The sequence below is a fragment of the Chrysochloris asiatica genome, unplaced genomic scaffold (genome assembly GCF_000296735.1).
Source record: "Chrysochloris asiatica unplaced genomic scaffold, ChrAsi1.0 scaffold00044, whole genome shotgun sequence".
Lineage (NCBI taxonomy): Eukaryota > Metazoa > Chordata > Mammalia > Afrosoricida > Chrysochloridae > Chrysochloris > Chrysochloris asiatica.
The window spans coordinates 6,564,312-6,578,077 of record NW_006408562.1 but is presented as its reverse complement, the minus strand read 5'-3'; the positions used below and the strand labels follow the sequence as shown (position 1 = coordinate 6,578,077).

At 44.8% G+C, this 13,766-nt stretch overlaps 1 protein-coding gene across 1 annotated transcript in view; it reads right to left on the bottom strand.

Moving 5' to 3' along the window:
• Nucleotides 1-13,766, bottom strand: part of EGFR (epidermal growth factor receptor) — a 78,084-nt gene that overhangs the window by 11,104 nt on the left and 53,214 nt on the right. The window contains exons 19-21 of the mRNA XM_006861865.1: nt 12,455-12,640; nt 2,156-2,311; nt 1,164-1,239 (exon numbers count right to left, since the gene is read on the bottom strand). Of these exons, the coding sequence (XP_006861927.1) occupies nt 1,164-1,239; nt 2,156-2,311; nt 12,455-12,640 (418 nt within the window). The remainder of the gene's footprint in view (nt 1-1,163; nt 1,240-2,155; nt 2,312-12,454; nt 12,641-13,766) is intronic.

Here is a 13,766-nt window from a genome sequence, read left to right as displayed (position 1 = left end):
GATATTTTAATTATGTATATATTATAAATGTATCTATTATGAATGATTTAGTGATAATAAACTTCTCTTAGAAATCCTTGCAGTATGTCTCTCCCCAAATACACACTGGAGTCCCTGGGTGCTACAAAGAATGAACGTGTTTGGCTGTAACTGAAAGGTTGGAGATTTGAATCCACCTCAAAGCACCTCAGAAGAAAGGGTTGTACATCTAGCTCTGAAACATCCATCTTTGGAAACTCTCCAGGACACAGCTCTTCTCTGATACCCAAGGGGTCACTATGAGTCAGAGTTGATTCCATGGTTTGTTTTTTTTTAAATATACATTTGTATGGAGGTAGGGTGACTCTCCCCTTAGCTCCCCATATTTGAACTGACTAAGGTTAGCTGATAATTCATACTCTGTAATACAGAATTTTCCAGCTTTCAGCAGATTGCTGTGAAACTGGAAAACCAATCGTGATAATGGTACAGCTGTCAATGACATTTTATTGCCTCCCCCCACCCCGTTTTTATTTATACAGCGAGGAACTTGCAGGCGAAGGAAATCATCTACACAAAGACAGTGAGGTAGGAACGTTTATCCAAGGCAGGTTTAACGAGGAGTGAATCCCATGAGCATGCAGCTCGTCTGCAGCTCCTACTAAGGGCCTGGGAGGAAATGGACAATCAGATCCTCAGGAGATGGTCCTTATTAGAGCTAAAATCAGTAACGATTTCCTCTTTCCTTAGCCATATCCTCCAAATGCAATTTTGGTCAAGCCATTACCTCTAATATACAAAGACGAAGAGTCACTGAATGCAAAAATAGCCATTAGTGAGTTGATTCCCATTTATCTGCTGGAAATTCTTCTATGTGAAACCTCATTTGTCACTTCCCTCTGATTTATTCCAACTTCATGGCGATATGCCAAATTTTAGAGGCATTTCCTAACCTACATTCTTCCTGCTTTTCCCCTCTCTTAAACAAGGTCATAGGTACCTCAAGGACCCAATTTCCTTTGTCATATTTTTCTTTGCAAAATAGGTAGGCAAAAACAATTCCACTATTATTAGTCATTGTCTTGAAAGAAAATCCTGGGATGACAGAGCATATAATGTAAGTGAACAGACAATGACTACAGCTCAGCCTCTGCAAATTCATCAGTACCAGGATTTTGACTCACCATAGCTCCAGACATCACTTTGGTGGGTATAAATTCGATGTAAAATTGATTCCAGAGCCATCCATTTAATAGGAACCTTAGGATGATGAGAAACAAAGTATTAAGACGACGATTAGCTCTCCTCCGTAGAAGAACATTAAGTCACGCTGGGACCCATAATAAGTGACAAATGTAGGGGAGCCAGGCCAGTGCCTTCAGCTTGGGCTCCCCTCCCTATTGAAGGAGCAGGTTTTAAACTGAGCCTGTATGGGTTTCTCTGGCAGCCACAGAGTGGGTTTCATGAATGACAGCTGAGGAAAACTAAGGCTGAAGGCTGTTCTGGTTGAGTTGAGTGCACCTGCTGGTGGCTTGGGGGCCTGGTCCTGTCTGTGGTCCAACTGCCTATGGTCACAGGGTGGACAGCTGCTTGAGACATGCAGGCCAGAGTGAAACCTAAGATGCATGTAGCTGACGCAATGAGAGGGGGTAGAAGAACACCCAGGAGGGTGTAAAGGGAGACGTGATCCCCTCTCTTCACTCTTGGATAGCCCCGCAGATAGATGGTGAGAAGGGAGCCAACCCAAACACTGTCAGTCCCAAGCAAGAATCACAGAGACCCAGGGAGCTTGCAGAACAACACAGAGAGTGTTCCTGTTTCTGAAATGTCCCCCAGAGCAGTGAGCCACCAAATGAGCTATATTTCCCAGGGACACTTCTGAAGGGAGATTATTTCCTGGCAGGAAAGCGGAAACCTAACCTTTGCTAAATATCACCTGGAGAGGGAATGAAACTAATCTTTACTATCTCTGGCCTCAGGGAAAACTCTTCATTCCCTAGTCTAGAAAATCCCATTCTCAAAGCAGCCCACCTTCTGCTGTGATGTCACTCAGTGTTCTAAGAATGCTCCCTAAATCAGTGAGAAAGTGCGGCAAACATGTGGCTGGCTCACAGGTAGGAAGCTGGGGTCTCTGCCTTCAGGAAAATGCTCCCTGACCCACAAGCCAGTTCCTTACTTTGCCTCCTTCGGCGTGGTACTCTTTCTCCTCAGCACCAAGCAGTTTGGCCAGCCCGAAATCCGTGATCTTGACGTGTTGTGGTGTTTTCACCAGGACGTTCCTGGCTGCCAGATCTCGGTGCACCAGGCGGCGGTCTTCCAGATAGTTCATGCCCTGAAAGATGAGGTAAAATGTGAGGGCACCGAGAGTCTCGCCTGCTGACCAGCTTCCTGGCCAGGGCAGCTATCTGGACTCTAGCAAAGAGGCCAAGGAGCCCACATTGTGGGATGGAGGTGCTCATATGCTAGAGTTTAATATCCTGTTCAGGCTGGGCTCTGAACTCCTCCAAGGTAGGGACTGTGGAAGAGTCCACCTTGCCCTTTGTTTAACAAACACAGTAAATTGCACATAGTAAATATTACTGACAGCCTACTGCATGAATTAATAAGACCAGTGCATGAAGCTATAACTAATTAACGTTACTCCATCTAGTTAGTCAAGTAAGAAGTAGGAGAGGGCAGTGACAGGATAGGAGGTGGATTAGTAGCTTGCTCTGGAACCATCTGTGTCCATCTGGTCCTTCCCTGGCTTAGTAGAAGGACCATTCCCAGTCTCACCAGGCCAAGGCAAAGCAGTCATCCTCAAGGCTTTTAAACCATCATGCTTTCCTGGACTACCTTATGTAATTCACTGCCAGCGAAGATTTTTGCTCCGTTTTATTTTCTACCATTTTGTTATTGAAACCACATGGATATTGGTTACGCTTTTACAATGTGCCATTCCCCACCACCTCCTTGGATGCCTCCACAATTCTGTGGTAATCTGAATTGATGCTGGAACATCAACTCTGCACTGGGAATTTCCAGGAACATCACCCCAGAACCACAGTCCCCACCCTCAGGATCCTCATCCTACATATCATCCTTCCTGCTGGCAGATGCGGTCACTTCTGACCTTGTCTTCCATTTGTTCCAGACCTGCTTGGCAGAGCCAAGCTCCCTTGGTCATTACCAAGTGCCAACCTGTTGACATGAGCTTGGCAGCCCCCGGTTTCTCTGTGCAAGGAACTGTAGGCAGGAAGGGAACGGGCAGGCTGGATAGGCTGCGAAGGGATCATATTTCACGAAAACCTCACAACTTGGTAGCTGAGCATTATTCTCTGTTGCTTCACACAACATCTCTCCAGGTGTTTGGCCAGGACCCCCCACAAAAAGCAGAGACACCCAAAACACCAAACTGTGCGTGTCTGGTTAGCAGCTAAGCACATCAACAGTTTGTACCACCCAGTGACTTCAAAGGACTCTGTTTCCAACTGTCTTTGCAGCTGAGATTTAGAGACTCTCCACACAGACTAGGCAAAAAAACAGCTTCACCAATTTTGCCTATTCACCAATCTTTCTACAGAACAACTAGAGGGTTTATAAATAATATAAAGGTAGTGCCTACAGTTCCTTGCACAGAGACACCGGGGGCTGCCAAGCTTGTGTCAACAGGTTGGCATTTGGTAATGTCCAAGAGAACTTGTCTCTGCTGAGCAGTTCTGGAGCAAATGTAGATAAGGATGCAATCTTAATTTTTTTTTCAAATTTTGTAAATCTATTAAGTGAAAATTATTAGTTGGCTTGGTATCAAAGAGTGAAGTTTATAAGTTTTTCTGTGCAAAATCAGTTATCCTATGAAAGCAGAAATCATAGAGATGCTATCAGGAGTTTGTTGAGTACTATTTCAGAGGCCTTGAATACTTTTCTCTTCTTGTGGGAAAATTTTTTAAAAAAAGATTGTGTTGCATGTTTCATGACTAACCCCTTCTTGTCTGTGTTATCTGGAAAGTTCCCAAATGGTTGAGATGCTGTCTGATTGAAACATTTTCCTTCATTTACCAGTGCCCATGTTAATAGGGTTCATGTCTATGAAAGACGAAATACGCAGATTCCTCTCTGGAGTAGGAACTGATTCACTGGCAATGAATCCCACCTGGGAACAGACCTTTGGAAACTGTGGTGGGTTGGGGGCAGGGCGGGGAGAAGCTGTTGAAAAGACACTCTAAACAGAGGATGGCACCTTGACTTTTGATCTCCCTTCAAAGCTTGCGCCTTCATCTCCCCTTTGATTCGCGGGTCTCTGATAAAGGAGGAAAGCCTCATTTATTAGCTATTGTGACCTCTTACTCACTTAAAATGTGTCAATTATACTTGGTTTCTTGCTAAACCCAGAGCTGGCCTTCTAAGCTGCAGAGCTAATATGTGTGCGTGCTCTATCTGTCTTTGATTCTCACTCTTTCTTCTCTTGGTTTCTCACTCTCACTCCATCCTTCATCACATATTTCCTGAAGATCTCCTTTGTATGTGAACACTATGGAACGGTTTCACGTAAGCACTGATGCATCATATCCAAGGTTCCTCCACACGGAAGCTAATCTTTTTCCCAACTCCCTTTAAAGTGTGTGTTTTAATTTCACTACTCCTAAAAGGAGGACTTCAGAGGATGTATCTAGCTTCACTTAATGGCCATCGCTAATGTTCATGTGCCCTTTCAAACGTCTCAGTGCCTAACAGAGAACCCAGTACTCAGAGAACACATTTATACGTTTGCTGAATGAATGAGGCGCCACGAGCTTACACTCGGAGTACTGACTCCAGGCAATTCAAACACATCAACACAGAGACATCTTTTGGTGCCTGCACTAGTGCCGTTGTGAATTGACCTGGTGACCCAAATCCTCTGCCTCCCCAGGACCACCACGTTCGTCATGTCTGTTAACTCCCCTGCCAGGGCCTCCAAGAGAAATTTGCCTGCTGGGTGGAAGGCCGCTAGGGTTGAAAAAAAAAAAAAAAAATTCAGTACCTTGGCCTTGTGCCAGTGAGTAAGTGCTTTTCAGTGTGTGAATCTAATACATCTAATTTGAACTCCACCCCAACCCACTCGCCACCCTCCCTCAAGTCCAAGTTCTTAAAGGACCAGAGCAACTTGTACAGATGGTGATGTTTTCTTCCAACATCAGTCTTCAAAAGTAGGCTCGGGAAAGGGGAAGATAAATCTGATTACACATTCTCGAGCACACGAGTCAGAGATAATTTTGGTCCAGCAAATGATTAGATTCATTTGAACTTAAACACAGTGTAGTTCATTGGTCTCTATCCCACGTTATCTTAAGGGAGTTAGAACTCTTCTTAGTATCCTGAAGGGTTATAGTTTAAAAGCAGTCACTGAAGATATGAGCCGTAGTATTATTTATGAGCTCACAGAATCTACACAGAGACACCACAGGAAGTCATATAAGAATAAGTTTCAGTGGAGTCTCTTGGGAAACTCATTTCCTGATTCTTCTTGGAGCTCTCATGTTAATTTAGCATGCAGGCAGTCCTCAGGTTACGAGTATCCAACTAACAGACAACTCGGATCTTCCCTTTAATGTTATGTACAGTTGCCTTCATGAAGCGACTGAACCAAGCCTTATTGTTGTTGTTAGGTGCCACTGAGATGGTACTAACTCATAGCGACCCTATGCACAGCAGAACAAAACACTGACTGATCCTGCGCCAACCTCACTAATGTTGGGGGTGGGGGGGTCTTCCTCTTTTTCTCTGACCCTTCACCTTACCAAACATGATATCCTTCTCCAGAGACTGGTCCCTCCTGACAATATGTCCTAAGTATGAGAGATGAAGTTTGGCCATCCTGGCCTCCAAGCAGCACTCTGGCTGCACTTCTTCCAACGTGGATCTTTGTTCTTTTGGCAGCCCATGGCATTTTCAATATTCTTCTCCAACATCATAACTCAAATGCATCAACCAAACCCTGGTGTTAAGTGCCGTTGAGTCAGTTCCGACCCATAGCGACCCTGTATAGGGTTTCCAAGGAGCAACTGGTGAGCTTGAACTGCCAACCTTGCAGTTCAAATGGCTTTGCAGTCTGACGCATTAACCCATAGTGCCACACCAGGACTCCCAATCAAGCCCTACTGGCAACAAATTCTTCATCACAATCAGCTTTGATTGCTGCATGTATGGTTTTAAAATCACTGAAAAGAATTGGAGCCGTTTCTTATGCTAAAACTAAAGATAAAACAAAACAAAGCAAACAACAACAACCCACCACCTTGACCTTCTAGAGTTACAGGAACTCTGTATCTTTATGGGAGCAGACAGTCTCATCTTTCTACCATGGAGAGCTGCTGATCTTGTACTAAAGTAAAGCTAAATATAACTTGCTCTGACTTACCTACAAATTCAATTTGGACTTACTTAGGAATGGATCTTGTTTATAACCCCGGGACTTTCTGTATTTACCTTTTGTTCATTACTATAATTTGAGAGGCCAACCTGAACTTATATGTGTAAAAGACGAGCAGGGGACATGGAAAAGGAAGAAAACATTGGGGGGTAGTTGGGTTAGATCTCTTGAGACTGTTTCCCCAGGCATTGTAGGATTCTATGGAACTCCTGGTGTGGCGCTATGGGTTAATGCACTGGACTGCACAGTCAGTTTGAACCACAAGGTTGGCAGTTCAACCTTATCAGCCATACGAGGTCACTATGGGTTGGAACTGACTCGATTGCAGTTAACAACAACAACAACCATTCTTAGGAGGAGTTCCTGAAGAAAGGCTAGAAGAGGACCCATTTTAGTTTTATTTTATAAATCACATGTGGAAAACTTTGGTTAATATGGAAAATGGCAGAAAGTCAGAAGTATAGAAAGGATCGCTGGCAATACATTAAGTAGGTAACTTGCTGGCTAACCAAAAGGTCAACGGTTTGAACTCACCAATGTCTCAGCAGGAGAAAGATGTGCCAGGCTGTTTCTGTAGACATTTATAGCCTTGGAACTGTCTACTCCGTCCCATAGAGTTACTATAAGTAGAAATTGACTCAGCAGCACACAACAAGAGCAACAACAGGAAGTGGAAGTTGGTGCATGGTTTTGGCAGATTCAAATGAGAAGAGGCAGAAAAGTTTCCAGATTCCCTATTTCCAAACAGACTGTATGGATCTGGCATCCGTCTGTACAGGGGAGATGGACAGTGCGAATCACTTTCTCTAGCTCAACCCTGGGGTGGCGCATCAAGTGCCGGATGAACGTGATCTTGGGAGCAAGGCTGCACAGGTTCCAATCCTGTTCTTGCTATGTATTAGCTTGAGACCTTGGCAAGTTGTTTGGCCCTATGTGAAATGGGGCCAACAAAAGACTAAATGAGTTCATCTGTTTCGAGCAATGAGCCCAGTCCTTGACTGCTTTTGCCATGACTTGAATTAGGCCACCGTCAGACTTGCTCAGACTTTGGCTACACTTCCTAAAACGAATCTGTTTAGGAATCAAATGCTTGAGGGCCCCTGGGCTTTGTGACGAAGTGCCATCCTCTTAGCTGCGCTCATGGGTCCTGACGCAGGAAACTCTTCCTCCTTAGTCTCCCCTCGATCTCTGAAGCTTCGCACAGCTCTTAGTCAGTGAACCTGATGCTCTGTTCCTCTCTGCTTAGTGCACTCTCATCCACTGGAACATCGAGTGACCCTTGGACTACAGGGCATTTCCTCTGCCTCCCACCAGGAGATGTCCACGGCCTCTCACTCTGGCCCACAGCACTGTTTGGCCTATAGCCGTCTGTGTTCTTGAAGGGCAGTGCTGTCTGCCCAGTACCAGGCCCAGTACTTGGCTCATGGCAGAGGCTGGCTGATGGCCTGGCCCACTTTGCCTGGGAGTCTGTATTCGCTGGGACTGGCAGGCTGGTTCTCCTCACACTCAACTCCTCCCCACAACTCCCCCTACCCCACACTTCATATTCTTCCTGCACTCTTCATTTTGTATGGACTGTTTCCTTCACCAGTTTATCACCTTTGGAAGATTAGAAACTTTGTCTTCCTTACATTTGTGTTTCACACAATACGTAATGCTAGCAGAAGAATGTTCATGAAACAACTAAGTAAAATGTAGAAAAGGTGATGAGTATTCTGTAGTAACATAGGCACTTTAGGCTTTTTAATGGTGTATTATAAGGTGACCAATTAAGCTGATTCTTTAAGACCATTCTAATTTGTTATTTGTTTAACGATGCAAGGATTACTTTTAAAAAATAAATCAAGTAACTGCAATATATGGAAATTGGATCTGTTGTCTATTTTAGCAGATAGTATGTATGGAGGTGTGGCGATTTAGAGGTGAACAGGTTGCCATCAGTCCCCTGACTGGGCAAGAGGGACTTGGCAGCTGAACTACCCATCTGAGACCATAAGCAGTGTGTGTTGCTGTTGGTGGTTGGTGGTAAGTGCCACTGAGTCGGTTCCAACTCATAATGACCCCGTATAGGGTTTCTGAGGAGTGGCTGGTGAGCTTGGACCACTGACCAGGTGGTTCAAACCAACTTGGCAGTCTTGAACAGTAACCCACAGTGCCACTATGCTTGCAGATGCTAACCTGATGCTTGCATGAAGAGTCAGGAGAGTAAGGAAGCAGGCCTGTGTGGAGAAGAGCAGTGCCCTACGGGACCTAATGAGGAAATTTCCTGTCTAAAATTTCATTGGACAAGTCAGGTTCTCCTCCACAAGATTGTATGATCCCACTTACATGTAATGTCTGGAATAGGCATGCGTATAAAGACCAAAGTTTATTAGTGGCTATCAGGAGTCCTGGTGTGGTGCTGTGCATTAATGTGCTGGACTACGAAGTCTGCTTGAATTGCAAGGTTGGTGGTTCAAGCTTACCAGCTGCTCCTTGGAAACCCTATACAGGGTCGCCATGGGTCAGAACCAACTCGACACTACTTAACAACACCAACAATCAAGAGGAGGGGGAGCACTGTGAGGGGAGTTTGAGCCTTTGAAATGTTTGCAAACAGATAAGGATGATGAACACATCACAATGCCACTAAGTAGTGTTTTATATATATATATATACTTACCACAGTTAAGATAAAACCAAAACACAAACATCTGGGTAAACTTCAAGTAACAGAAAACAAAATGCCAAGGTGTAGAATAGCTATCTGCCCTCCGTTTCTCTCTCTATTTAACTCTAGGTAAACTAGTATCATTTGTAGTGTCTCATACTCCTGCTTGTCTATTATGAACACCGTCTAGTTTACTAACCTGGTTTTCACGACATGGCATGCCACGCTTACCACAACTTGCAGAATATTCTGGCTACATCACAGTGGAGTGACCATTTCCCTCACCTAGACATATAATCCATGGTTGAGTCATCCAATGTTTGTCTCATCTCCTTTTAGCACTACAGATGTGCTGATAGTTTATACATATATGTGGTTATTTAGCACACCCAAGACTTTTTCAAACGTACTTGCGTTAAACTAAGTTTCTCTAGTACTTGATAAATGGATCATTGGAAAATGTTTTTCTCCTCTTCCCCCGCCCCCCAAATTTATTCTTATTAACTCTTACTCATCAATTGATGATAAATCTCAGTGGAGTTTGGTACTCAGAGGGGTGGTCAGAGAACATTATTCACAAATCAACTTTCCTTTCGAGATTCTACCACACCCATGCCAGGGATCCTGTACATCCCACCAGGGTCTAGGCTACAGGATCTACCACTTACATCATCTGTTGTATTGTAGAAACAAATCAGTGCTTGTCAGAAAATGCAAACTCTGAGATCTTAATCTGCATTAAAACCAGACAACCAAATCCTTTGCTGTGGAGTCAATTCTGACTCATAGTGACCCTGTCTGTAGGACAGGCTAGAACTGTCTCATGGGGTTTCCAAAGCTGAACTCTTTGCAGCAGCACATTGCCATATCTTTCATTTAGCAGCTGAGCTCTTTAACCAACGAGGGTTGCTAATCTGCATTAGAATACTAGACATCTCTTGTCCAAAAAGTTTGGGGAAATGATAGATGAAGCAGAGCCTGGACAGTTTTATTTATTCAGGACTTTGCAATAATGTTCCTGGAGACAGGGTGAGGGAAAAAGCCACTTACCAAAGGTACCTCAAGTACAATAGGTTCTGGAACAAGAGATGATGAAGTTGATGGAAGACCAAACTATGGACATTGATGGGGAACTAGATTAAAAAACACTGACTAGGAACTCTGTTCTGTTAGTTTAGTCCTTACTCAAACCTAGTCTGGTGCGGTGGGTTAATGCACTGGACTGCAAAGTCAGTTTGATCTGCAAGGTCGGTGGTTCAAGCTAACCAGCCGCTCCTTGGAAGCCCTGTCCAGGGTTGCTACTGGTCGGAACTGACTTGACAGCACTTATCAACAACAATCTAGCTAAAATACGGGAAAAAGAATGAAGAAAGAGAATGAATATTCAGTGATCACCTGATGTATGTTAGAGTCTGGTAGGTGCGTCTCAGAGGCGAATTTATTTTATCTTCATTGTACAGAAAGACTGATGGTAGAAATCCATTTGCAGTCAAAGAAACTAGGTGCAAAAAGAGTAAACAACCTATTCATGGTCACATAGCTAATGAAGGTCAGAATCAAGATTTGAATCTATAGTCTACCAACTCCCCGAGTTAGTTGTGTATTGGATAGAAATCTACCAACACTCTGTGGTCCTTCAGGTGAAATGGTCACTTGGACATCGCGCAGTGATGGTGTGAGTCATCTCTCCTACCCATGGAGTCACGTTGTTGAAGCTAAGAATCCACGTGAGATAATTAAGAGAGACGACGCTACCTACTTGGGCATCCCCTAGTAAACTGGACATTGTGAGTCATGTGGAGAGGTTAGTGGGAGGTGCAGGCAGGGTGCTGCTCTGAAAGAACACACTCCCTCTTCAGGGAAGTGGGAACCAACTCAAGTAAAGACGTAAATAAACCAGCGTTAAAAAGATAATGAAACAAGGGGGCAGAATCTACTCCAGGCTTACCATTGTTGTTGTTGTTAAGTGCCGTTGAGTTAGTTCTGACACATAGTGACCCTGTATAGGGTTTCCGAGGACCAGCTGGTGAGCTTGAACCACTGACCTTGAGGTTCAAACGGACTTTGCAGTCTAGCGCATTAACCCACACGAGAAGTCCACCAGAAGGCTCACCATAGCCTCCCCCTAAACTAGTCAGAGCCTATTACCAAGATATCAACACCAGTTGGCGGTAGAGGACATTGATGGTGATGTTGTCTGGTTATCCTGGGAGGCAACCTCGTTCTTGGCCAACATGGCATCAGAACCTCAGCCTGCCTCATCCCAGCAACTTTGTTCCTAGCAATAGGATGCCTTTTGACATCATGAGCCAAGAGTAGGTGCCAGAAGAGCATTCACTAAAATAAGTTTTGTTTGTCTTATAAATCACCTTCTAAGTCTGATGGGAATTATGGGAGGCAGCTGAGGGCATCCTCACTGACAATTCAGCAGGACCAAGTGGACAGGTGGCACTGGTCAAGTCCTGGTGGTTGATTTGCTCCTTGGCTTGGTGGTCACCGGCACACCTTTTGACAACCTGCCTTATTTTCTGAGGTGGGTGAAGGTCAATGAGAGAGCTTAACCACAAATTCCTTATATTCAACTGAATGAAAAATGTATACCTATTGTTAGGGGTCAAAACCAAACAAACAAAAAAGGTGGGTTGCAAGTAACTGATGAATGCTGGGATTGAGACAAGAGCGACGTGAGATGACAGCATGAGTCCTTTGAGGCAGGTGAGCTGCTAAATACCTGGTTCATAGCACTGAACCTGTCCTCAGCACATTGGTGGGGCCATCTGGCCATTGTTGCAAGCTCAGACCAATCCTGTCAGCAAGGGGACATTTATGGAAACCAAGCTAAGCAACGGAAGCACCTGCTCACTCAATCAGTCTTGTCATCTGCACACCCAGGTCTTGTCATAGCACCTGCCCATTCCTCATAGTCAAGCCATTTCTGAACCCTACTCTGGCCTCTAGCCTGGCTTACTTGCCCTGTTTTTGAGTCCTTTGCTGCATGTAAACCATCATTCCTCTTCTTCTATTCCAAATGACAATAGTATCCAACAACAACAACAACAACAACAACAAACAAGAATGCTACAAACCACATCGAACATTCAAGAATAGAATGAAGCTCAGCAATTAGATTTTCAACATCAAAGTGGACTAGCCACTGATTCCAAACCAACAAATAATCAACACACCATGGTTCAAAATAAACAAAAGTGTGCGTCCTATGTACACATTATCACCTTGGGAAACTCTTGGTTATCCCTGGATGGAGGGCCTCACTGTTGATTTCCCACTAGGCTTTATTTTTCTCCCACTTTCTCTCTGCTGCTTTCTTTAGATGTTCTTGCTAAGGACCCGCATCATTCTCAGGATTGCAGGGACAGGGACTGAAATGTCAAAGCCAGCCCTCCCTCTGTGAGCATCCCAGTGGGACAATTTACCTTTGCAATCTGCACACACCAGTTGAGGAGATACTGGGAGCCGATGTTGTCCTTGTGCTCACGGACGTAGTCCAAGAGGCAGCCAAAGGGCATGAGCTGTGTGATGAGCTGAACCGTGGAGGTCAGGCAGATGCCCAGCAGGCGGCACACGTGAGGGTTGTCCACACTGGCCATGACATAGGCTTCCTGTGTGGAGAAGAAGAGAGAACGCAGTTGAAAGGTGGTTTCAGGGGAAAAAAAGCCCAAGCATGATTTTGAATTTCAAAATAAGTACATGGAGAAGGTAGGCTGACCTGCAAAACACTGAGTTCAACAGACATTTAAGAAGGTGATGGAATTAACAGACATTTGGTAGAGGCAGCACATTCCCTGGGCACATCTAAGGGTTCCACTAACAGAGACTCAGGAGCCACTGACCACTGGAAAAGCATTGGATGGAAACGGGAACGGAGTTAGCCTGATAGTTCTATGTTTGCATAGTGTGGCTTTTACCATTATGAAGCCCTCAGTCTCAGGCTAAAGATTTGTTGTTGTTGTTAATAACCGTTGAGTCGGTTCCGACCCATAGTGACCCTGTATAGGGTTTCCAAGGAGCAACTGGTGAGCTTGAACCACCAACCTTGTAGTTCAAATGGCTTTGCAGTCTGGCGCATTAACCCACAGAGCGCCACACCAGGACTTCCAGGCTAAAGATGCTGCAGTTTAAATGGCGACTCCTTGGATGCCCTGGATAATGAGTTGCCCACTCTGTACCACAGACCCTCCACTACTGAGACTCCAGTGATGTTACCCTAAAAATGTCCTCTGGAGGTTCCCCAGGTCAAGAGGAAGCCATGGAGGAAGACTTTCTCAAAACTAGTCCATGGGTAACAGGGCTTATGGGGCCAGGGTTCCACTCACAACATCCTGTGATTCTGAGGGACCCCTACTGAGGGTAAGTGGGACTGCTCTGGGGGTGACTGGCATTGACATGTACAGAGAGTCTAGTATTTTCATATATTGAGGCCACAGTCAGCGCTGGGTCCTGGGACTTATTGGCTACCCAGGATTCCTTCTGTCTTGCCACCCCACCACCTCCATTAGACTCTGACGATGGGAAAATCACTAGCTCTGCTTAATGCAACTCCCACCCTAACTCAGGCCTGGTGCCAAAGCAGGATCCTGTCTGTGACACAGACCCATGCATACAGACTTCATTGTCACCCTTCTGTTATTCTTGGACTGAAGAGGCTGAATTTATTTACAGTCATCTCCACAATGAGACCCTCTCTCTGTCTGATGGAGAATTAGAGAAGCCTCAACTTCAGCCATA